Source organism: Cibotium barometz, chromosome 27 (genome assembly GCF_041138505.1).
Source record: "Cibotium barometz isolate CiBa-2024 chromosome 27, ASM4113850v1, whole genome shotgun sequence".
Taxonomy (NCBI): Eukaryota; Viridiplantae; Streptophyta; class Polypodiopsida; order Cyatheales; family Cibotiaceae; genus Cibotium; species Cibotium barometz.
The window spans coordinates 44,343,291-44,370,579 of NC_141072.1; the positions used below are offsets into that span (position 1 = coordinate 44,343,291).

The following is a 27,289-nucleotide window of genomic DNA, read 5'->3' on the forward strand; positions in this document are numbered from 1 at the left end:
GGGCACCTGGGTTCACATTGACGCCAGAGGGGAAAGGTGGCATTTTCGGAGCCCGGAAAGTCTCCGCTGATTGGACAGCTAAGGGAAACATCACGTGGTCTCCCCAACCAAAAAAAAAAGAAAACCCACACAAACATACAAAAAATAAAACCCACTACAAAAAAAAACCACACAATTTAATACTTTGGTAAATAGGGTTTCCTTTTTGTGCGTGTGTATGATCGATCATGTCGAGCGTAAGGCTAAGCAAGCAAGGAAGGCGCTTTTCTCGATTTGACCCCGCGTGTACAGCTCCCTCCCTCCCTCCCTCCCTCCCTCCCTCGCTCTCTCTCTCTTTGTAACTTGCTGATTAATCTGTCGTCTCTTCGTCACAGCAACGAGGTCTCTCTCTCTCTCTCTCTCTCTCTCTCGCTCTGGTTTGTCTCATAAGTCTTCACTTTGGTCACAGCGACTAGATCCCTCTGTCTTCGTGTCTCTCTCTCTATAGCATACCGATTAACCGATTAATGTGTATGTCCCCGTTATATATCATCTGCTTCTTATACTCATGATCTGGAGCTGATCCTGTACCTTGGTCACAGCGACGAGCGCTCTGATCTCTCTCTTTCTTTCTCTCTCTCAGACAGGTTTGGCTCTTTGATCTGCATATTGGTTACAGCGACGAGGTCTCCCCTCTCTCTCTCTCTCTCTGTCTTTCTCTATTTGCTAACTATAAACTGCATTTTCGTGGTTGAACCTCTCTCTCCCTCTCTCTCTCTCTCTCTCTCACGCACACGCACGCACACGTCTCTTGATAATCAGTCTTTCCAGGGTAATCGTGGAGGTCTCGTCTTTGTGAACAACCCCCCGCCCCCCCCCCTGCCCCTCTCTCTCTCTCTCTCTCTCTCTCTCTCTCTCTCTCTCTCTCTCGTTATCGTGTAAATTAAATTTTCTAGGGTTATCAATGTGGAGGTCTCTCACCTTAATCATCTCTCTATCTCTGCGTGGCTTGTTGTAACTTTCTGGCTTAACCTGTCTTACAAATTTCACCTTGGTTTTGTCAGAGTCCCACTTCAAGGCGATCAGCGGCGGACTTTGACCCTCCATTGATTCTATCACAGTCGAATGGCCACCTGCAACGAGAAAGTCCAAGCAGCACTCACCATTGCGCACAATGATATCCCGAGCACCCATCAGCCTGATATCAACAGCCATCCTGATGATGACGATGATGATCATGAGGAGCCGCCTCAGGCGGAGCAGACCAGCAGCGACGATGAGGAGGATCATTGTGGCGCCGCGCCCAATAACGTGACGGTTCAGAGGAATGCCGGAAAACTCAACACGCGTGGGAAAATCCAGATACGGAGGATTGAGAACACTACCAGCAGGCAGGTTACATTTTCCAAGCGCCGGAACGGCCTCCTCAAGAAGGCGTACGAGCTCTCCGTCCTCTGCGACGCCCAACTCGCCTTGATCATCTTCTCCGCTACCGGCAAGCTCTTCGAGTTTGCCAGCCCCAAGTACGTCTTTTTTTTATTTTTCCATTTATTTCGCTGTACATGTTTAATTTATAAAAGCTTTATAAATCTTTCAAATTAAGTGCACTTTGGAAACACCCCTATTGCTTGTAGCGAGCCCATGGACCTTTGTTCTCACTAGCAACATTGTCTCGCCTTCCATCTATGAACTTTGAAAACACCCCATGTTATATAAGCATTGCCTAGCAATGCTTATATAAGCATTGCCTTACTTTGGATACATAGAGATCTTTCACCCCACCTTGTTCGATCACTCGGTCAAAATGAGCAACCTTGCCTCATCTCGCCACCTTGTGGCTAATGTTAAGCAATCTTGTCGAAGATGAGTAACCTTGCTCCAACTTTTAGGTAAAGACGAGCAATATTTTATGTCAGCTATGGATGGCTATGGAATGATATATTTTCGATTGTAGTCTCTTGATGTAATGTCAACTATGGATGCCATCGGAATGATATTGCCATGGTAGCCTCTAAAAATATACATACACTTCTTCTTTCTAAGGCTATTGAGCTTTCAAGAAAAGCGTCTTGGTTGTAAAATGCATGTCTTTTTATCATGTTTTCGAGTTTTAGGGTTTAGGATGATTGACTTGACCTAAAGGGTTAAGAGCTTGTTATTAAGTTGGATACCTTGGATGGTTAGCCACTTGGTATGAGTAGGGATCTTCAGGCACTTGAGAATAAAAAGATTCTCAAATCAGAAGAAGTAACCTCAAAGATTGAATTAGGTTTAGCCTAGATATTCAAGAGATTATAGAAGAATTAGGTAATGTTGGATATGATAATTCAACTATGAATATTGATCAAGACATACTCAAGGTGGATCAAAGCTTGTATAAAACATCATGAACATGAGGGACAAAAACTGGTATATGCAAAAAATTGTTTTGAGATTAACACAAGAAGATACTAATTATGATTAGGTATAAACCAAACTTACATAATCACTTGATCACGACTTGTACCTTATTTAGAGACCCCTCTATCTTATTTTTAGTTGCATGAGCTGCATGAACCATATGCACCAACCATTTGTAGGCTTTACACCAATCACTGACCACTAGTCTAACCACCACACATTAAATTGGACTAAGGAGTTGGGATTACATTTATCCAAAAATCTCTCCTTAAGACCAACTTCTTACAAGAACATGAACAAGTCTAACATACCTCCTTGACACAATAAGAGTCTCCCCTTAACAACAACATCGGGTGGTGTACTCTCCTCTACAACTCGTCAAGTTGGAACAACATAAGTCTTGACTCAACCACATACATGACATAATTTAAAAAGCATAATCATCATCTACATCTTTTATACTAAGACTAGAACAAAGATTTGTTTCTTCCTCTTGGTTGACTTCTTCAACCACATGTGCCTTTGGTAGCTTTTGATCTCTCTGGTAGCACTTTGCATATAGATGATTCGTCTTTGGAGAAACAATCCTTAGTAAGATGATTTGTACGACCACAAATAGTACACTTCTTCTTTGCTGTCGATGTCGAAGTAATAGTATATGCATAAGGATCTATCACATCCTTTGTAATCTTCTTGTCTTCTTCCTGCAAAGAATTTATAATACTTTTCAAAGAAGAGACTGGCTCCTTCTCTTTAAGTACTATCACAATTTGCCTCAAGTTTGAAGGTAAACTTTTAAGCAATATAGCAATAGCATCCTCTTCAGGAATAGGAGGCTTAACATAAATCAATTGTGTCATTAAGCTTTTCAACTTGTTAATCACAGTTGTTAAATTTTTATTACTCTCCATGGTTAGATCAAAGAGTTGCATCTTCAAACTGATCTTGGAATGCTTTGTCTTTACACTAAAAGTACGTTCTAATAATTTTCAAGCTTCCATAGCTGACTCAACATTATCAAGATAATGAATAAAATCATCTTCTAAAGCAGTAATGATAATACCAAGTGCTTGCTCATCTTTTACTTGAAGTGCAGCCGTTGTAGCTTTGTAACTGTAGCAGAAATACTTGCTTCATCTTCAGGAAGTGGCTAGACCGTACTCCACATATTTTTCTTTATGAGGTAGCCCTTCACCTTGATTTGCCAAGTATGAAACCTAGTTCCGTTCAATTTGTCGAGAAATTTAGAGCTCATGATGATGCAATATGATGCTTGATGTTGATAACTTGCTCATATAGATGATTTAAGTGTAAATAATAATAATATCATCAATATAGATCAAAATAACAAGCACCATGTCGTTGGAGCAAGAGAAGCAAAAAACATGCGATTGAAAAAACGCTTCGTACAGCAGCTCCTGTGGACCAAATACTACAAGATTTGATATATTGAATCCTTACATGATAGACTTGAAGCACCTAAGAGGAATTAGACTAATTCATAGAGACGGCACCGAATGAACTCGATTAGCAAAAAACAGTCGGTTTTGATGGTGATGACAAATTCGTGAAGATGCAACAAAATTCGCCTATGATCTTCGTTTTAGAGCTTGCGTGGGAGCAAAGCAAGAAGCCTACATCAAAATATTGAGGTATAATCACCTCAGATGCAAGCATGGAGACAATCTATAGTATGCTGTCCAAACGGAGAAAAACAAGCTATGGTGATTAAGAGAAAGATTAGGGTTTTTGCTAATAAACTAAACCTAATTGGATCATGCTTTGATATCAAATGTTGGATATGATAATTCAACTATGGATATTGATCAAGACATACTCAAGGTGGATCAAAGCTTGTACAAAATATCATGAACATGAGAGACAAAAACTAGTATATGCAAAAAATTGCTTTGAGATTAACACAAGAAGACACTAATTATGATTCGGCGTGAATCAAACTTACATAATCACTTGATCACGACTTGTATCTTATTTAGAGATCCCTCTACCCTATTTTTAGTTGCATGAGTTACATGAACCATATGCACCAATCATTTGTAGGCTTTACACCAACCCCACTGACCAGTAGTCTAACCACCACACATTAAATTGGACTAAGGAGTTGGGATTACATTTATCCAACAGGCAAGAAGGTGTGAATTGAAGCAGTGATTGCAAAAAGTTAAAATTCTTACATATGAGTTTTTAGGATTTTGTACTTGAGGATATGTAGCAAGGTGTAGTAGAAAATGGATTTGACTTATTAAGATAATGAAAGATTACACTACAATAAACAAAGAGCACAGTCACATCAAGAGTCATGTAAATTTAAAAGAATCTTTATATAGAAAAGAATATTTACGTGGCTATTAGCGGTGCAGCTACAATAGCAGTAAACAAGTGCGTATACAATAACATGCATAGCAATGTCAATAGTCGCACATTTATTATATGTCTTGAGTGCACGTGTTATGCTTTGTTCATGTCGTCTTGAGTGCACTTGTTATCGCGAATAAGATTTGTGATATATTATTTTCTACGAAGAGCAGTGTTAAATGTATTTTCATTGTTGTGTTATGTGAGTAGCAATAATATGTTATTGATTATCGTTATTAATGTTTCGAGTTTAGCTATTAAAAATAAACTTGTACAAATATATTACATTTACTAAGCATTGATGGATGCATAAACTGAAAAGCATTATTGAGTTATATACAAAAGCACAAAGTTTTATGCATTAATCCATATGCATGAGCATAAAGCTATAGGTATTATATATAGTCTATGCATAATGCATAAAGAGAAGATAGAGCTCTCAATGTACGTATAAGCTTAAGTCATAATGCATTAAGTTTTATGCATAAGCTTTAAGTATAAAGCTTCTATTCATAATCTTTATCTATTAAGCTTTATGCATAAGGCTTCATGCAATAAGTCTTTATGGATAAAGCTTAAGCATAAAGGCTTTATATAATAAGTTCTTGCGCATAAAGATTTCATGCATGAAGTTATAATTTATAGATGTAAAAGCTTTCAGTTTATTGCATAAGCTTTATGTTTTATGTATAATGAAATAGAATACTTCCAAGCATCCAGGCATGCATTATAAATAAGTAAAGAAATGAACTATGAAAGACAAGTATACTTATCTTGAGGAGAAGATAAGTAGGTAATGTGTTGTGAAGTTGAGTTTATGTTGCAAAGACAATCTACAAGTATAAGAAAATATATATGTTAATATAATTTATGCATATGGCTTTATGAATTGAGTCATATGTAAAAGCACAAAGTTTTATGTATTAATTTATATGCATAAGTGTAAAGCTTTAGACATTATGTATAGTCTATGCATAATCCATAAAGAGAACATAGAGTTCTCAATGTGTGCATAAGCTTAAGCCATAATGCATTAAACTTTACACATAAGCCTTATGTATTAACTTTTATGCATAGAGGTAATCTTTATGCATAAGACTTCATGTAATAACATCTTATGCATAAAGCTTAAGCATAAAGGCTTCATGGACTAAGATCTTATACATCAAAAAATACTACAAGATAAGACTAGAAAATATTATTTATACGTAAAAATTTTATAAAATAAAGTTCAAGGGATTTAAAATTTGAAATACTTAAAGGAACGATTAAAAGGCACTAAGTTCAATGGGAAAGGGATGTAAATGTTGCATAAGAGAAGCCCAAAGGTTACAGAAGTAAGTGCCCTCTTCTAAGGGGAGTTGAGCAGGCATTGGATAGTAAAAGGGTCATGTCTAGTCATTGAAAGATCAAGAGGTTGAAGTTGGAAGGTTATGCATCACCTAGGTTTATATAACCAGGTGTTTATGGTTCATTTGGGATATGGTTGGATGGAGAATCAAAGTTTTAGTCTTAACAAGTCCTCAAGCTATTGATGTAAGAAGCATCACATTGGTATTAGAGTTACATTGGGCATATCTCTTGTCTAATTGATTGAGTATATCTCTTGTCTAATAAATTAGTCATAGTTTGAAGATTTTACATGAAGCAAGTGGAGTACATGACAATCTTGAAGAATCATTGAAGTTAATATCAACAAGGAAGAATCAACGAAATTGTTCTTTACATCATTAGAGATAATTCATAATTATTCAATTAAGATCGTTGTGTTTTTGTAATTTTTTGTTTTGTAAGAAACTTTTCATTTTTCTTATTATTAGAGAAAATGTTTTCACAAGGTGAGAAGAATGAAAATGGGAAGAAGGAAAAAAATTCAATGTCCTCTTTCCATATAAAAAAGGATATTACAAAAACAAATGAAATAGATATGCAAGATTTAGATCTTAATGAGTATAAGGATATAGAAATGAAAGAAAAAATCTCTAATATAGAGAATAAATTCGAGAAAATGATGAGTCTTTCTAGCTCCTTGATGGAAGGAGGAAAATGATTGGGAGTAAAAGAAATATCTAAAAACATTGATGAAGGAAGAGAAAAAAATTCTAGAAAAAGGATTGAATGGAGTCATAGTTGAAGACCGTCTCAAAACTAGAGACTAAGGTATAGTATTTAAAGATTTAAAGGTATCCACTTTTAGCAGAGAAGAGAAGAAGAGAAATTAAGATGTGGTTTATATTTTTTAATAAAAATAGTGAGATTTGTATCTTTTAAGAAATATTCTTGATCATAACCACCCAATTGAAGCTAGCTTATTCTTACAAGGCAAAGCTTATAAGTGGTGGATGAGATTAGTAGAAGCCAGAGAAGTATCTGATTCTTGGGATTCATTTGAGGAATTATTCTTAAAGAAATATCTTCTTGAAAATGAAGAAGATCAAAATTAGAAGGAGTGGGATAATTATTTTATGAAATAAAAGAATTTAAATCTTACTCAACATATAGCTTGTTACAGAGAAATTTTTTTCAAGCTTAAGGAAATAGAGAATTTTCAAAAAAGAAGAGATTTCATTAGAGGCCTAAAGAGAGACTACAAGAAGGAAGTTCGTTCCAAAGAGCCAAGAAACTTAGATGAGACTATAAGATTTATAAAATTTTTTGATGATATTATAGGTAATGGTAATCGTAAAGAAAATGATATTATAGGTAATGGTAATCGTAAAGAAAATGATAAACAAATTTTATATAAGTCTCATAAAGAAAATTGACTCTCAAAAAAAAAAGTTTTTTTTAAAAGGAAGAACCTCTTAAAAAGTATAAATTCAATCTTAGTAAGTTTCTAAAAAAGTAAGATTTTGAGAGAGTAGTTAAAGAAAAACTTTGTTTCTCTTGTATTAAGTTGGGATATGATAAAAGAAATTGTCTTAAGTCTCAAGGACAAGAACTTACTGGGAATGGTAATGATAACCTTAAAGGAATGCACACTTAAATTATTTTCATTGAAAAAAAATATTTTAAGAAACTATGTATAATATACTAACATTTAAGCATAAAGAAAATTTTATTACATTGCAAGGAGAGCACAATGTATCGTCTTCTCTTTTGATATGTAATATTGAGCTCTAAAAGCTTCATAAAGATAATGGAGTAAAATAAATGTTTTTATGTTATGCAATGTCTCGTTTTAAAAATCATTGTGAAAAGTTTGATTCAAGTATTTGTGAAGTAGTTAATTCTTCTTTGGACAATTTATTAGAAGCATTTAAAGATGTTTTTTCGAAAACATTATTAAAAGATTTATCTCCAGATAGAGGGATAGATCATTTCATATAAGTTTTAAAGGACTCAAAGCCAATTAGTAAGTCATCTTAGAACAAGTTTAATAAGAATATAAGAAGTTGGTTTAATATTTAGAATAAGGCTTTATTAGGTCAAGGAAGTCTCTCTAGATTTTAACAATATTATTGGTGAAGAAAAAAGATGCATATATATGTGCTTGTGCATATATTATTGTGTATTAAATTCAATCACAATAAATAAAAAAATTTAATTTATTTTTAAGATAGATGAGTTGTATGATTAATTCAAAGGTGTTGAAATTTTACTAAGATAGATTTAAAGTCTAGATATCATCAAGTAACAGTCAAAATTGAACATTTGTCAAAAATAGTATTTAAGATATCTTTTGGGTACTTTGAGTTTTTAGTTGTGCCTTTTGATCTAACTAATGCTCTCATTACTTTTATATTTAGAAAAATCTATGATGGTTTTTATTGATGATATATTAGTCTTTAGTCACAATGAACAAGAACATATTGAGCACTTTAGAAAAGTATTTCAATTATAGAAGAAAAATAAATTATTTGAAAGTAAAAGTTGAACAAAGCTTAAAGTAATTATTCAACTTATGAAATAGAACTATTTGTAATTGTGCATTCTTTTAAAAAGTGGCGTTATTATTTGTATAATGTCAATCAGAAGTTTGTTTGACCATGAAAGTCTTAAATGGTTAAGTACTCCAAAAAGAGTTAAAAGATAGGAAGGTTAGATGGATTGAAATCTTACAAGAGTTTTATTTTTAAATTAGATATAGAGATATAAAATTTAAGGTCGTGGGGGATAGATACTCTAAGTTAAGCACCCATGATAATTGAGTTGAGTTTAACTCAACTAAAAAGTGAGTTATTGGCTCACTTGAAAGAAAAGTGTGCTAATGACTCTAGTTATCAAGTAGTTTAAAATTCCTTGATTAAAAGAGAACTCTCAGATAAGAAAATGCGATTGTTGTTAGTGATAAAAGGATATCACTTAAAAAGATAGTGGTTCGAAGGAATCACTTAAAGAAGAATCAAAAGTGAAAAAGATCATTAATGTTTCGTAAATATAGTTAATATCTGGTAAAATAGGCCTATCTATCCATAAATAAGAGTTTAAATCCTTGGAAAAGATGAAGACTATAAATTCTCATGGTGGTGATATAATAAAGTGGTGTTTTGCTTCGGTCACATCATAAAGATGTGAGTATGTGATTGTAAAAGAAAGTAATGACATGTATTCATTTGTGAAAAGAAAAGTTGATTATATTAAAGAGACATTATTACAAGTGGTTATGAACTTCATAATGGTAGACATGATACAAGAAACCTTATAATTGTTTCCATATATGCATAAAAAGTTATCAAGCAAATAAGTTGCTTGAAAAGGTCTACAAATAAAAATAAATGTCTATGCGGACATTGTTTCACTTATTAAAGTGTAACGAAAAAGAAGTTATTACTTAGATCCAAATTCAAGGACGTCCAAACTTTTAAAAGACAGGGTCTAGTGTTAATAATCGGTTACTTAAGGTACTTGGATGTAACTAAGCGGAATGGGACGCTTAGTTATCTGTGCTATGTCAATGTACAAGTAATCAAAAGGAGTTGACCGAGTAAGGTTGAAGTTGTCTCATCTAAAAGAATTTATTGATTGAGTCGACGGTTGAGAAGTAAAAGGAATTAGCCAAGGAAGTAAATGGTTACTTTACTCTTCATTCTTTATGGTATGCAAGGTCGGTCAACTAATACGTAAGGTACTAAAAGGTACTAAAATAATCTTATTTGGGAATTTTTTCTCACGGAAAGGAAGTTATCCGTAAGATTGGTTCTAGTTAATGTATATAAATATGCACTAGGAAAAAGGTTAATGGTAACTAAGTAAAGCTTTTGAGTGATCATAACACTCGAGAAGTAAAAAAGAGCAATGAAAAGTCATTAATTGCATATAAGCCTTTGATCAATGACACATGCAAAGTTGGTGGACATAACTATATTTGTTTGTCCTTATGTTTAGCATCAACCAAAACAAAATATTCATCTTAGAGCAATCTCATTATTCTAAGGATAACTTAAAGTTCAACACTATGTCAAATCTATATGGTGTAATGACACTTATATGGACAGTAGGTATTTTTAAAAGAAAAATATACTCTCTCGTAAAAAGAGAGTTTAAGAACACATGAATGAGGAAGTAATATTCTTCTACTAAAGGAAATGTTTGTATAAATGAAAGTTATAAAAGATAACTTGTCTTTTGTCATCTTGTGTACTTGATCATTTTCTATTGATATAAATATATAACTATTATTGGTCCAAAAAAAAAGAGAACTTATTCCAAGTTGAGTGGCTACACTGAAGAAAAGGTTTCTTGAGTTTGTTTTCGAGGACGAAAAAGATTCTTTCAAGGGGGAGGAAATGTTATGAGACTGACATAAAACACTATAAGGTAAGACTGAAGCTTCAAATTAGAAAACGTTTCTTCTTAAGAGAAAAGGTTTGACTCCTTTAAACTGTCAAATAAAAGGGCCTAAGAAGACTCCATTGAGGTCCTAATGATATGGCTTATGAATTAAGCTTTATACATATGGTTTATATATTAAGCTTTAAGCATATGGCTTATGTATAAAGCTTTATGTATATGGCTTATGCATTAAACTTTATGCATAAGCTTTATTTATATGATTTATTTATTAAGCTTTAATTATATAGCTTATGCATAAGCTTAATGCATAAGTCATATGCATTAAGCTTTAAGCATAAGTCTTATTCATTAAGCCCATGCATAAAGCCTTATGTTTAAGTCTTTATATATAAGGCTTCATGCAATAAGTCTTTATGTATAGAGGCTTTATGCATAAGGCACAATGCAATAAGTTCTTATGTTTAAGTCCTAATTAAATTCCTTATGCTTGTAGCTTAAGCCTTATGCATAGAGGCTTAATGCTTACATCTCAAAGCTTTATACATAAAGTCTCCATGCATAAGTCTTAATGAAATAATTCTTTATGCATAAAGCTTTAAGTATATAGGCTTTCTATAATAAGCTTTTATGCATAAAGGCTTCATGCATGGTCATAAGATATGTTGCATAAGGTTTCATGCATAATGTCCTTATGCTTAAGCTTATATATAAAGCTTAAATATTATGTTTAAGCTTTATGCATAGAGGCTTAATGCTTAAGTCTCAAAGCTTTATGCATAGATGCATTATGCATAAAGTCTCTATACATAAGGCTTATCTATAAGGCTTAAATATTATGTTTAAGTTGTATGCATAGAGGATTAATAATTAAGCCTCAAAGCTTTATATATAGATGCATTATACGTAAAGGCTTTATATATAGAGTCATAATGTATAGTTGCTTCATGTATGAATCCATCATGCATTAAATCCTTATACATAAGGCTTAAGCATAAGGGCCTTATCTATAAGGTTTAATAAGTCTTATGTAATAAGAGCTTAATCCATGAAGTCTTATGTAACATGTACTATATACGGAGTCTTTATGCATAAAGAGAATGTGGGAGAGAGGGATAGCTTCAAACCCTAGCAAGTAAAAAACACACAAGAGAGAGTAAGACACAAGAGAGATGGATAGCTGAATTTTCTTCTATCTTTTCTACTCAACCAACATAACATAAAGATAAGAGTACACACTATATAGATTAGTACTCAACTATTACAACATGCAAGGGTTGATCCATAATGTGAACTCGACTAAATGAGCTAGCGCTATAACTATGCTAGTCTCTAGTAATCGAAAATGGCTATCATGCATCCTATCATTTCACTGGCTGAATATCATTCATAATCTCACTAATCATGTCAGTGGTGTACATGTGGAAGCTATCACCCAGGCGGCTCATCAATGTCCGTTGTAGCACTAGTTAAGCTCGATATCTCAACACTCCTCCTCGAGCTTAACTCCACACACTTGACTCCAAGTAAGCTCTTAAACCTTTGGAGCTTCTCTATGTCCAATGCCTTTGTGTAAAGATGTTAGCTACTTGATCCTTTGTGTTGACATATATCAGATCTACATCTCTTGTTAGAACCTTCTTCCTCACAAAGTGATAATGTACCTCAATGTGCTGATTTCTAGCATGATACATTATATTATTAGTCAATTGTATGTTGCTCATGTTGTCATAATATAAAACAACTGTCCTATCCATGGGCTCTCCCATGTCAAGTAGCTTCTGAAACCAAGCTACCTCACAAGTTGTCATAGCAGTATCCCTGTACTCTGTCTCTGTACTCGACAAGGTAACTGTTGGTTGCTTCTTACTGCTCCAACGCACAGCAGCACTCTCAAATGAGAACATAAAACTACTGGTAGATCTCCTGTCTATAATACTACTAATCTAATCAGCATCTGTGTACCCATGCAACTGTATCTCTGTACCAGCCTTTGAAAAGTCCATAATCAATTATGGACTTTATGTACTTAAGGATCTGTCTAGCCGCATCTATGTGGCTTCTTAGGGGCCTGCATAAACTAACTCACAATTCCAACAACATAGCTCAAGTCTGGCCTTGTAATGGTCATGTAGATCAAACTACCCACTATGCACCTTTATGTAGTGGGGTCCTCTAAAAGCTCACTTGTATCTGCGGAAAGCTTTGTGTTATGCTCCAATGGCACTAAAATAGGCTTATAGCCTGTCGTATCATACTTGGACAACATGTCCAAGCCATATTGCCTCTGCAATAGCAAAATGCCATGAGGTGATCTCACCACCTCTATGTCCAAGAAATACCATAGCTTACCTAAATACTTCATCATAAATTTCTGCTTCAAAAGCATCCTGACATCATGTATGTCTGCATCACTATCACCAGTGATAATCAAGTCATCCACATAGGTGACTAATAGCATGATCTCTCTATCTGTCTTTTTCACATATAAAGAAAAATTTACATTAGATATCTGAAATCCAAAGGTATTAAGATACTCCTCGATCTTGGTTGACCATGCTCTGGGTGTCTATTTCAAGCAATACAAGGCTTTGCGTAACCTGCACACAAAATCTGGATGTGCATCACTTATAATCTGGTGGCTACATCATGTACACTTCTTGCAAATCACCATGCAAGAAAGCATTCTTTATATCCATTTGATGTAAAGGCCAACTCTTCGTTGCAGTCATAGCAATGACAGCTCTCTCGATTGTCATTCTTGCAAACCGGACTGAATGTCTCCTCATAGTCTATGCCATAAGTCTGTGCATAGTCCTTGGTAATCAACCTCGCCTTGTACCTGCTCACTGAACCATCAGCATTGTGCTTGACTTTATACGCCCCACTTACATCCAATTGTCTTCTTTTTGTTCTTAGTCAAAGGCACTAACTCCCATGTTGCATTTGCATCCAATGCTGTTATCTCCTCATCCATGGCATCTTTTCATTTCTTATTTTTAATTGCCTGGTCAAAGCAAGTGGACTCAATCTCATGTATTGCTTTTACCATGTATGTATAATGATAGGCTTTATCTCCATCATATCTCAATCTGTCAATAGGGTATCTAACTCTCATTGACCTCTGTATATCTGGATCACTGTCAGGTGTCTTTAAAATAGCCCTGGTTTTTCTTACACCAGGAGCAACCATAGATAGAATGCCAAGATCCTCATCAAGGCTCTACTCAGATCCATTAGTCACCATCCACATATGAGTGACTTGCTGATAGATCAGGCACAAAAGATTGATCTATCTTGTCCTTCCCTTTTCATGATACATGTGTACTTACACACATCATTCCTAAACCTGTCCGACCATGGGCTAACATTGGATCCATTACTTGAGAACTCCCCAGGTTCACTCAGCACCTGTGAATGCTGCTCTCCATGTGGTGCAACATCAGCACTTCTTACATTTGCATCTTCTATTGCCTTCACTACTAGTGCATACTAGCTACTCATCTCATCGAACCTCTGTGCTTACTCGCATCTCATGAGTGGTAGGATCGTAGCATCTATAATCTTTTTATTCCATAGCATAACCAATGAAGATGCATTTCTTTGCCTTTGGATCCAACTTTGTTCTCACTTCATCAAGAACATGTACATATGCAATATATCCAAACACTTTCAAGTGGGACATATCCGGTCTTATATCTATGAACTTTTGTTCAGGGGTCATACCATGAACAATTGCAGTGAGTGTTATGTTCATAATGTACACAAGAGTTGCTACTGCTTCTGTCCAAAAGTAATGTGGTATATTCTTTTCATCCATCAAGGCACGTGCCACTTCTGTAATGTGCTTGTTTTTTCTTTTTGCAACACGGTTCTGTTGCGGAGTGTACTTGCACATAAACTGTCTTTTAATTTCCTACTTTCTCAGGAAATCGTTGAACTCATTGGAGAAATATTCTTTCCCACCATCTGATCTTATGCATTTTATTTGTATGTCTTTTTTTTTCTCGACCAAGGTTTTAAATCTTTGAAAGTGAGCAAACATCTCACTTTTCTCTTTCATGAAATAAACCCACACTTTTCTAGTGTGATCACCAATGAATGTAACATAGAATCTGCAACTTGCAATTATTGCAGTCTTGGTCGGTCTCCATGCGTCTGAATGTATGACATCCAATGGTCAATCCTTTGCACCCACTGATATGGAAAACCAAGAGTGGCTTTTGGAATCTTATTGATACACTGTTCTGCCTCTAGCAAACCATGACATTTGGGAAGCCAAAGTGCTCTTGCACCCTCATAATAGCCTTGTGCTTTAAGAACATGCTTTGGGACCCAATGAGTAACAATCTGAGGTTTAGGCTTGGAAAAGATTTGCTTTTAGGAGGTTTAGCAACTAGGCTAGATTGTACAAGTTTGTATGCATCTTTGGGTAGCCAAATTGACACTTCCTTCTTGCTTGGCCTTCTTTGAGCAGTGACTAGAGTAGTTGGAACATGCCAGCCATGGCTCTCCTTTGAGGACTCATCGATTATCCACATCATTTGTCTTGGAGCTTGAAGAGCAGATGTGAAAGTAGGTTGTGTAAGGTAGAACTACCACCCTTTTGACATGATAAAACTCGTGGAGCAGCAGATCCCAAGATGCAATCAGAATCAATTTGCAATTTGTATTGTCTATTCTTCCAATCTAATGAATAATTGGTAGCACTTAACCATGATCGACCGAGAATAACCTCTACCACTGCCTTGGACTTACTAGCCATGAAAAAGGAAACTGACATCTGGTGATCTTGACTGGACATCATAATGACACGTTTTTCCTCTATAGGGTTATCTTCACCTGAGAAGCTTCGTAAGTCAATAGGAATGTGCACAAGTATTGGTTGTCCCAAGACTACCCATGTGTCAAATGAGAGAACATTATAATCTGCACCAGAGTCAATTAAGGCAGAGACAAAGTAGGTAGTCTCATGAAGATGAAGACACACGTGAATATTGAAAGGATCGACATATTGTTCATCAGTAGCCAACTGTAAGGTCAACACAGAAGCCTTGCGACGCTCCTTGGCTTTTGTAACTCTAGCTTTAGCTTCTTCTTGAGCCTGGCGTTTAAGTAGGTCATGTGCTTCTTTCTGTGTGTAGGCAACATGCATTTGTTGAAGCATGACTTCAATTAATGGTTCATTGTATTTCTTGAGACGACTTCCATTAATAAAGTTAGGCATTTGCTCACCTTCTAGTGTCTGTAAACGCAGTGCACCACTTGGAGTAAGCTCATTAATCACAAACGGCCCTAGGCCACGTTTCCTGAGCTTTCTCTTATGCTTCTTAAGTGTGTACAAGAGCACAAGGTTTTCTTTTTTGAATCGGCCAGTTGTTACTTTTTTATCATACCATCGCTTTTGTCTCCTCTTTTCGGCATACATCCCCATTACCGCCAATAAGCGGGTCTCATCAAGCTTTTCCAATTCATCAATGCTTTGAGAAAGCTCATGATCAGTCCAGTCTAATTGTTTAGTCACTCGTAGAGTAGGTACAAGAAATTCAATGGGAAGAATTGCATCTAGCCCAAAAGCAAGCTCAAATGGGGTTGTGTCCAGAGATGTTTTATAGGCTATTCTATATGCCCAAAGAACTGAGTGCAACTTTTGCTCCCAATCAGTCCTATGTCCCTCAACAATCTTTGTGAGTGCTATACAGAGAATCTTGTTAGTACTCTCAGCTTGACCATTGGTCTGGGGATGATAGGGTGCAGAACGCTTGTGAATTACCAGAAATTCTTGAAGTAAAAACTCTATGATCTCATTCACAAAGCGCACACCTTGATCACTAACGATTTCAATAGGTAAGCCATAGCGTGTAAACACGTACTCATACAAGAACTTGGCTGTGATTCTTGCATCATTTTTGACTGTAGCCTTTGTCTCTACCCATTTGGTCAAATAGTCAGTTGCGACTATAATATATTCGGCATGCGTGTGACGAGCTGGAGGTTTAATGGGACCGAAAAAATCAATATCCCATTTGGCAAACGCACGTGTGCTTAACCTAGGCCGCAATGGCATATTGTCCTTTGTGATGGGAGGTTTGGTCCTTTGACAATCATCACAACATTTCACATATTCTTTGGCATCCATTTGTAAGGTTGGCCACCAAAGCCCAGACCACCTAATCAACTTAGCTGTGGTATTGCCCGAGAAGTGTCCACCCCCAACACCTGCATGTGCATGAGTTAAGATTTTCAAGTAGTCAGCTTTACATACACACATGCGTAAGTTGCCATCCTTGTCCCTCTTGTAGAGTTGGCCCTCTATCAGCATATAGTTTGTCGCTTCAACTTCAATAGCATGCTTTCGATGTTTAGGAATTTTTTGATCAGTATTACCATGTTGAAGATAGTCCACAATATACTTACTTCAACTTGGTGTAGTTGAAATTTGGAATAATGTGACATTATGAATTGGTTGTTGAATATGACATGAAGCACAGTTACGAACAAATTTTTCAGTATCCGCATGCATGGTAGGCCACCATTGCCCATCCTGAGTTATATGTCGCATACAAGTAGTAGCTGATGCATGGATTCCACCAATACCCTCATGTGTCCATTCCAAGATCTCCTTATATTGGTCAGGGTTATGTATAAGTTGTAATACTCCATCATTATCCTGACGATATAATCTCCCTGAGATTAACTTGAATGGTTGCCATAGGTGCACATTAGGACCTGCTAGTTGTATCTGTCTACTTGTCAAAATTTCTAAGATGGGTTCAGACCATTTGGGAGCTGTCTCTACAAGGAAAAGTGTTGAATCTAACATATCATCATCCACATCCACAAGAGCTTGGCTAGAGGTGATTCGAGACAAATGATCTGTCCTAAGATGAGTTGTTCCTTTTCAGACTGCCACTTCAAAATCAAACTCAAGAAGGATGACAAACCACCTCACAATCCTTTCAGTTGTACAAGGCTTATTCACCAAATATAGCAGGACTTGATGCTCCACAAAAAATATAAATTTGTTTGCCAAAAGGTAATGGCGAAACTTTTTCACTGCATATATCATGGACAAACCTTCTCTTTTTGTTGTGGTATAATTCTTCTCAGCATTGTTCAACTGTCGACTAGCAGATGAGATTGGGAAATCCTTATTATGTTCTCCCCATTGAGCCAAAATACATCCGATTGCAAAACTTGAAGCATCAATATGGACATGAAAGATTTGGTTCCAATCTGGTGCTCGTAAGATGGGTGCAGTCACTAATTCTTGCTTCAACTTTTCAAAGGATTCCTCACACTCATCAGTCCAATTAAACTTTACAAGAAGAGTATATAATGGTCTGGCTAGGACAGCATACATGTAGATGAATCGATGATAGTAGTCACAATGTCTCATGAATATTTGTACCCCTATAGGGTTGATAGGCCTAGGTAATGAGACAATGACATCAATTTTATCCATATCTGTTGAAATCCCATTACGAGAAACAATATGGTTTAAAATTTTTTCTTGTCTTACCATGAATTTACACTTGTCAGTATTCAAGCATATACGATAAACTTGACACTTTTGAAACACAAGTCTGAGGTGTTCTATATGATCATCACGCTCTTGTGAGTGAACACATAAATCATTCATGAAGATCTCAAGAAATAGTCTAAGGTACTCCTTGAATACATGACTCATTAACCGGCTGAAAGGTTGTAGGTGCATTTGTTAGACCAAATGGCATAACACGAAAGGCAAAGATGCCATCTTCAGTAGCAAAGGCTGTCTTGTGTTGATCCTTTGGATCAATTGACACTTGATTGTAACCGGAGAATCCATCCAAGAAACTATATGCCTTTTTCCCTGCAACTCGTTCCAAAACATGATCCGTGATTGGAAGTGGGTAATGATCACGTACAGTAGCTGCATTTATCTTCTTGAGGTTTATACATACTCAAAGTTTTTCATTTTTCTTGGGCACCACTACAATAGGGGAGACCCATTCAGTGTGTTCAATCTCATAGATAAATTCTGCCTCTAAGAGCTTGTCTATTTCTTCTTTTATCTTTCGTGCAAAATTCTCATTGTAAGTATAAGGACATTGCTTGGAAGACTTTGCATCCTCTCGCAATGGAATTGTACGCTGACATATACTTGGATCAACTCCTTTGAGGTCTTTATAACTCTAAGCAAAAACATCGCGATACTCCTTTATTGTTTGAATTAATAACTTCTCTTCATCTAAGGATAAGTCTGTGGCAATCCACACATAGCGAGGCTCTTCTCCTGACTTAGCGATATCAATTTTTTTGTATCTTCTGGACCATCATATGAAACCCCTGGCATGCTTGGCTTTTGTCACATGAGCTGTTGAAGAACAATCTTCCGATCTTGAAGAGTGTACTGTGCGAAGTCAGGGGGAACATTGAGATCTTATTCTTGTCCACTTGAGTCACTAACTGAAGACCGTGTGGTTTTGAGCTCTCTTTTGCAATCTTGCATCAGAGTTTTTTGTTCAACCGTTATCTTTGCACTTCCGATACTCTCTTTTGAATCTGTTTGAGACTTGAGTTTTTGTTTTGGTCTCTTTGCTTTTTTGCAATTTTTGCTAATAGTTTTTAGCTTTTCTCTTGGTTGGAATCCATCTGATCGTTTTACTTGGTTTTTGATACTATCTTGTGCTTGGACATACTTACAGCATTTACATTTGGGTCGGCTTCAAAGGATCTCTACTAAAACCTCCCTTCCTCTCAGGAGTAGGCGTACCTTCCCTAACTCTTCCTCAGGGATTATCACATCATTATCAAAATTAGAGAGCCATCCATCTTCCTTATCAGCATCATTAGCTGATTTGAGTGTTTAATCCTCCACTGAGACTTCCTCTACATGCAGTGCTGTTATGGATGCATCCCCATAGTACAAATCATCTAAAAGATCACGTGGTTGTACCATTTGTATAGGAATAATATCATATCTATCTGAGTCACAAAATTGAATTGGTTTAGGTAAAGCGCATGTCGATAATGTTGCAAAGGACATGACTCTATTCTAGGGGATCAATTAAGTGCTCAGGAAAGGGTTGTGGAATGTATGTCTCATCTGATACACTTCGATTACCCTTAAGTCTCTCAGTGTTGAAATCCTTACATGAGGCTCCACACATCCATAGATCTTCTCGCCCATCTGACAATGTAACTCTTGAGCCGTTAGATGAAGCAGAATCAAACTCATCTATTGGAGACCTTGTTACATCACGATATGAGTGATTCTTTAGGTCGACCCTTGTGATGACAGAATCATGTCGGAGGTATAAATAATTGTATCCCCAATCTTGAAGCATTTGAAATTGTCGCATGAATGTTGTACCCAATATCACTTCATAGTTTGGATGTTTTCCAAAATCCACTCTACTGCAAATGTGTGCTTATATTCAATCCCACATGTGGTGACCAATATATTCTCTAGCAGTCCAATGGAATGTTCTAAGCTTCCATCTGCTAGCTGCAAGTGCATCCTGGTACTCCTAATAGTTGGTTTTCTCCACTTTTCTCAAATGGACCTTGTCACAATGCCCACTCGTGCACCACTGTCAAGTATTGCAGTTGAAGCTACTTTTCGCACTTCTAATGAGAGGGTAGCATTTCCTTGATCGTCCTCATAAAATTTTCCTACTTTGTTGATAGGAACTAGTATAACATGCTTTGTCTCAGGGTGTATAGTACAATTATGGTGACTCTTTTGTAGCAATACCTGCTTTGACAAACATGTGGTGGCAATATCATTCCACAACTCTGGTCAAAGCTTTATCAAATCAAGCAAAGGTAAGGTACAAGCCACTGGTGCTGACAAAATAGCTTGCACGATAACCATATCCATCTCCTTTGTCAAACTTCCATGCACGAAGGGTATTCTCAAGGTTTGAGAACAGTTCTCATATTCTTCCAAATAAGATGGTAAGGTTTTCATTGTATGCTTACTTCTAGGAGAAACAATTGTTTGAACTTCCTCCTGGATGCTTGGGCGTCTAAAGTTGTTTTCTGTGTCCCTGGTAAAATCCACTTCAGAGAATGGAGGTGAAATAATAGAGGACATATTCTCATTAGCTTTCTCATGAACTACTGCCCACATCTCATTTGCCATGTCCTCGTTAGCATCAATAACTTCATCATTGCATGGGAAGGCAACACTAGGTGGTGGCAGAATGTCTTCTTTCAATGGGGTATCAATTGGTGTAGACTTCTCGCTATGAGCTTGGGAGATCAGCTCACTTTTCATTTCCCAACTTGATGACACTTCTGGTATGGTTTCTAATGTTGGCTTAAGAGAGGTTGGGCCCCGAGGGATAGGTGAAGGTGGGCCCTCAAGTATTGATTGAGCTTCCCTAATGAGTTGCTGATGTACAGCTAGATTGATCTTCTCCTCACACTCACGAGGGCTTGGGTATTCTTGAAGCTTCTTGGGTAGCTCAGATAAAGCTGTAATGCGACTTCTATGAGCATCAATGATGGCATCTAGAGTCTCGTTCACCGTATCCACAAAAACAGAATCCCCAGAACTATCCTCGGGTATTCTTGAAGCTTCTTGGGTAGCTCAGATAAAGCTGTAATGCGACTTCTATGAGCATCAATGATGGCATCTAGAGTCTCGTTCACCGTATCCACAAAAACAGAATCCCCAGAACTATCCTCGGTTGTACTAGCCTCATCTTGTTTAGCACTAGGCCCAGGTTGAGATTGATGCTCTTCATGCACTTCTTGGGATGTAAAAGCTTGATCCTTCATGTTTTGTTTAGAGACTTCTTGAGAATTAGTGGATGCACTCTTAGTTTGCTTGTTGCACTTCCTTTTCCTCCTAGTGGTTCTTTTTTTATTAGAATGTAGGGTCTTGTCCACTAGATTTGCCTTTACATCCCTAGTTCGAGGTGTCTCATCAGTCTGTATTTCGGCATTTCGTGTCTATGATCTAGTCATGACTCTAAGTGGCACGACATCCTCATTCTCTGACGAAGGTGGTGATGGATTTGTCCCTACAAAGTTGAGTGAGACCTTTGGTTGAGAGGTGCCTTCCTCATGTGGTTTCAGCAAACAATCCTTTGGAAAGTGTTCTACACAACACCCTAGACAATATCTTTCAATTGGTGGAAACTGTGGTACTGTTGTATTGGATCGAGCTGCTTGCCTTGGGCGATGTGGACAATCACGAGCCCAATGGGGTTCTCCGCACTCATAACAGGGGGCCATTAGTTTGGCTTCTACTTTCCTTTGCTGCCATTGACCTGAGGGTCCTGGAGTCCTAGATTGGTAGCCGCCTAGCAACATCAAAGGATTTTGTTCCCTTGGTTGAGGCTCCAGTGCATGGCTTGGATATGCGGTACTTTCAAAGAGATTTTCCTTGGATGAATATGATGCATATTTCTCCTTCACATAGCTTGGGTTTACCAAGTCTCTACACATATTTGAATTATCGTAGTCAACAAATCTCACAAGAGCAGTCCCAGGAGCAGGAGGTTGAGCTCCAAGTAGAGGTCGTGCTTGCTCTTGTGCCATTGGTGGCTTACGTTCAAAAATAGTATACTGTTGATGCATTTGTGGAGCCACTGCACCCCTTTACTGCTCACGCTCCTGTCTCATTCTTGCAATGCCAATACATTCCTGTGTGGTGTGGGTAAAATTCCAAGCACAGGCCTGGCACCACTTCTTTGTGAGTTGGTTTATGACTAGAGGAGAAAAGGTATTATATTCTTCGGTTTTATGGTTACCGCCACTTGCTCCACAAAGATGAGGACCTGTAGGTAGTACACTCCTCATTCGCTACTGCTGTTGTTGTGGCTGCATGGGTGGGCGATAGGTTTGTCCCAATCTCCTTAGTACTAGGTTAGCTATGTGGTCTGGATTTACTAGTGCGCTAGATCCTGAACTTTGGTCATCACCCCAGTGATCTCTAGGTTGCACCTCAGGGCTAGTACCTTCTTGGAATTTGAAGTTATCTGTGAAATCCAAAGCATCATGGCAACACTCATTGAAATTTGTATGCTTCTTTGCATAGAGATGTGTGTGCAGTGTTGAATTTTTGAGTTCTTTTAAGAAGAGAGAAATTAATCGACTCTGGGTGGGCTTCTCATCTTCTGGGCAACGATTAATGTACTACTTCATCCTATTTACACAGTCTCTAACACTCTCAGTCTCGCCTTGCTTGAAAGAGTAGATGTTTGCTACTGTGTCATACTGAATTCTCATCAAGGAAAGAAGCAGCAATGAATCTCTCTTCCAAAACTCGTAAAGAAGATTTGTTTGAAGCCTCTAGTGTCTGAAACCAAGCAAGGGCCTTTCCCTCAAGAGTGAGCCCAAATCCTTCAATTTGCGTATGCTTGTCAGTCACTTGCTCAGCTCAAACTGCTTGCCTAAATGCTACTACATGGTCATATGGATCTCCCGACCCTTCATACTTCTTTACTAGTTTCTGAAGAGTTGATGGCCTTACTCGTCTTGGATACTCATCATCGGGCCTACGGTCTCTCACTCTCAGTGGGAACTGTTCTTGTCTTTGGTAAGATGGTCCACAAGCATCCCCAATTAGTGTGGGTCCCCTATTACTTGCCTCACCAACCCCCTCCAAAGATCCTGTTACCCGCATTTCAGGAGGTGCATTTATGGGAGGCCGAGTTGGCTCCCCTACCCTCCGATTGTCATAGTGAGAGAAACGTTGTTGTGGTGTGATCTGTGGTCGCACTTTTGGTGTAGGATATCTTGGTGCTAGAGTTGGGCTACTTGCAGTGGTCCACTTTGATGTTGAGGGTCCCTCTCTAGTGAACTCTCGTAAGGGAGAAGCAACAGTTTCTCCAAGAAAGATTGTCTCTCCTGGTTTAGCTCTATTAGTTGAGAACACTTCCATGAATAATGGTTGTCCTCTCCACGTGAGCTCATGAATCTCATTCCAATCTAAGGTTCGGTATTCATTGGCCCATTTATCAATGATTCGGTTCTTGTCTCCTGCAAGCTTCTCAACTACCACCACAAGTGCTAGAGGAAGATCTAGCTCTAGCAATCTAGTTGTGGCATAATATCCTTCTAAAGAGTCCTTATAGACCTCTTGAAGTGGGTCATCCTGAAAGACCTTTGTCACTAGAATTTGTCGTACAAACTCCCATTGGTTCTCAGCTCCCTGATCCATTTTGCTCTTGCCTTTCCTGTCCCTTTCCAAATTTAGATCTACACAAAGTAAATCATCTATGGATGGCTTTGAGGATTGGGCATTGGATGGTCCAGGCATGTCCGGCTCAATGAGCCAATCAGTTCTAGACTCCCTTGCTCCACAAGGCTTTAATAAATCTAGGAACTCACTCTTAGAGAGCTCTCCTAATTTGTCTACATTCTCTGGATGATAGGCGACTTTGTAGCGAACACCATCTTCACCCATGTACATGTTATGCTAGTCATTGACTAGAGGTGCTGTATCAAGCTCTGAGAAAAAGTCTGCAATCTTAACGAGATACCGTTGTTGTGGATCCCTAAAGATCTCAGCTCCTTGAGCATTCGTGTAGATATATTGAAGTCTCACATTGAGTAGTAACTCCATGGTGTCGGCTTCAAATGGATTGAAAGATCTTGTGGGTGTCTAATTTGGGGCTAAGGGACGACTATTTGATGGCCCTAGATTGTCCATAGACAATGAGCTAGTTGTTCTGGAAAGGGTATCAGATTGGGATTCGAAAAAGGTTTCAGCAATATCTGTCAAATTTCTTACTAATTGGGTTCCACTTTCTTGCATAGGTACTCTAGAAGGTGCCCTAGGCCCTATGGCAGTGTCTATATGATGCCCCGACCGTAAGTGCATAAGGTCAAATGTTAAGGTTTTTTTTTTAAAAAAAATTAAATTTCCTTTTAAAAAATCTAAAAAATTTCAAGTTGGCTCCAACTTTGTCAGAACCCATTTTGAATCCCCTCGAACACATTAGGTCAAAAAATAGCGTATTTTTCAAGATAAAAAATCGCCTAAAATTTACCAGTTTCCCATACTGAGCTCACTATGGGAAAATGGTTTCGGGACCGAAATTTCGACGATGGGTGTTTTCTAACTCCTCTCGAAAAGTTAGATAACCTCCCAAATTTTTGCAACAGAAAATGAAGAATTTTCTAGATACCTTTTTTTGGTGTTTTTTTTTTGGTACTCCCTTATCCGGTGCGGTGGCGGTCTTTATGGTGCGGTGTGCGGGTCTCTCTACGGGATGCGATGTTCACGCACAACCGTCTTCCTTTTTTATTATTATTTTTTTCTTTTTTGAAGTGTGTGTGCGCAGTGAACTCAACGCGTGTGTGCAGCTATGAGATTTACATCGAATTCAATACATGTGCAAGGAACTCAACCTGTGTAGCTGTGAGATTTGCAGCAAATTCAAAATGTTCAATCTTTATGTGTGTATACAGATTTCAGTTTCTTTACATGTGCAAGTTTAACAGAGAACTAAAATGCAGGTTTAACAGAGAACTAAAATGCACAAAATTAAAGATGCAAAAAACTAAACTAAGCTAAGAACAGAAAATAAAACGAACATGCAGAAAATTAAAACTATAAAAATTTTCCTCAAACAGAATGACAGAAATGCAAAAACAGGCCTCTCTCGACCTCCAATCCTTCCCGTGTGTTGAATCCTTGTCCTGACCTCAAGGGAGAAGCGTACCCAGCCAATCGCACTCAAATTGCAAGACAAATAAAGAGAATTTAACAACAGATTAGTCTTAAATAAGTACCAAAATTAGTCCCAAAGCCTGCTCTCCTATCCAACAGTTTTGCAACCGATTGGAGCTTAACAAGGAGTGGTAGTGTGTGCATGGTGCTCAACTAATGTAGGCACTCGCTCCCCGGCAGCGGCGCCATTGTAGAGCGGTCCTCTCTACCGTGCAATATAGTGCTCATAGAGTACTACCGATCAATATATGTGTTAAGAAACACAGTGTCAATCCGAGGACTCGACCCGATTAGTGCATGAAGGCTTATCCCATGAGGGAGAGCTCACATACACAAACCACCACTTGACGATTCAACCATTCAACATCTTAATTAATCTCTCAATCCCTTAAATCCACTACACTAATCAAGAGAACAAGAAATGCATAGCAATCTCTTAATCCCATTCAAACATTGATTAAATCTTAGCTTTCCCTAATGTCAGCAAATCCATAAGCGTGCATCTACTAATCCACAAGCTTAAGCAAGCATAGAATGTAACATTCATAAACCCACAAGCTCATAGAGAGAGTTTATCCATGAATAACTCATTGTCAATGAAGTGGGCAAGAGCTTGCATCAATGGAGACTACACACACACTCACTACAAGCATGCAGTATACACAAGAGAAAGAAAGAAGAATTTAACTAATCATAGATTAATCTACTTCAATGATGCTAAAACAGATTAAGAGAATGAAGTGGAGCTATACTCATTGGAGCTTAATGCTCATTAGAGTACAATAGAGAGAGAGTTAGAGAGCTACCATAGCTTGAGAGCTCAAGAGCTTCACTCAATAGCTTATGAGAATGGCAAATACGTTCCTTTTCTTTAGCTAACATCTCTTTTGTAGAGATGCCACTAATCCTAACCCTAGGCCTCTTTCACACATGGACGGACAACTCCATAAGTGAGCCTTGCTTAATACACTTAGAACTCTCATTTAGAGCCCACATTGGCCTAAAACGATTTACATTGCACTTCGGCACAAAAATATAGAAAAAATATGTGCGTCTTTATGTTCCCATGGCTACAATCCCGCTCTCTCGCATTAATTGCTTCCGGCCTCCTTACATAATCCGTGTTCTCGTGGAACATGTTCTTACTTTGTGAAGAAGAATCCTCACCTAGAGCATTTTCTTCTATGATCAGCATAGATATTAAGTCCTGAAAGTTTGAAATATTCTCCCTAACTATAATAGAGGTCTTGAATGGCTTGTACTCTTTGTCAAGCCCATTCAAACAGACACTCACCAAATCATAATTCTCCACTAATACATTGATAGATCCAAGGGATTCAACAATGTCCTTGATCTTTAAGGCATATTTATTGATGGATATGCTTTTCTCTTTCACAGTATGCAACTCTTTCTTTAATTGCAACTTCCTTCCCTTTGTGTTAGTCTGGAACATTTGAACCAGATTTTGCCATGCAACTGCTGGAGTGTTTGCATCCTATATGTGTCTTATCATAGTGTCCGTGACACTAATTGAAAGCCAGTACATGACTTTTCTTGCACCTTGATTCCAATCCTTGAATGCTTTTATATCTGTAAGAGTGGCATTCTCCTCAAATAACTCTAGAGGCTCCTCATTGTCTTCTTCTACATAATCCCAAAATCCTTTATCCATTAGGAAATTGGTCATTTTGAACTTCTAGGCATGGAAGTTATTCTTATCTAGCTTCTCACTAACAATCTGGTTAATTCTGTCAGGCATGTTTTCATGCAGCAATCAAATACTCTACAAACAGAAAACTTCTATATGCAACTTGTAATACAGGAGTAGCGATACTTTAACACAACTTGTGTGTCACCAAATATGACTAGAGTACATGTACATACACCCAGTATCAACAATACATGCGCAAACCCTGTTTGCACTTCCAAAATGCACTGCTGCACTACAATAACCAAATTTTGAGTAGAAACAGTTCTCTATCAGAACTTTCAAAAAATTGTTGAAAATATCGTGCAATGATTTGAAACGGGGCTCGTAACGCGCTCGAAACACGAATGTGGCTAAAAAATTATCGTTCAATAAGACAGTATACATGTCTTGTTGCTCTGCTCTCGCGAAGACAG

General features: G+C 37.5%; 1 protein-coding gene across 4 annotated transcripts in view; it reads left to right on the top strand.

Moving 5' to 3' along the window:
• The first annotated feature begins 244 nt into the window (after positions 1 to 244).
• The window catches only part of LOC147623426 (agamous-like MADS-box protein AGL11), a 105,604-nt gene continuing 78,559 nt past the window's right edge, over positions 245 to 27,289 (top strand). The window contains exons 1-3 of one of the 4 annotated variants that reach the window (XM_086821563.1): positions 339 to 381; positions 627 to 665; positions 1,044 to 1,502. In XM_086821563.1, coding sequence (XP_086677689.1) covers positions 1,105 to 1,502 — 398 coding nt within the window. In that variant the 5' untranslated portion in view covers positions 339 to 381; positions 627 to 665; positions 1,044 to 1,104. Of the gene's footprint in view, positions 666 to 1,043; positions 1,503 to 27,289 lie in introns of all 4 variants that reach the window. The other 3 variants (XM_086821565.1, XM_086821562.1, XM_086821566.1) reach the window with 3 other exon arrangements.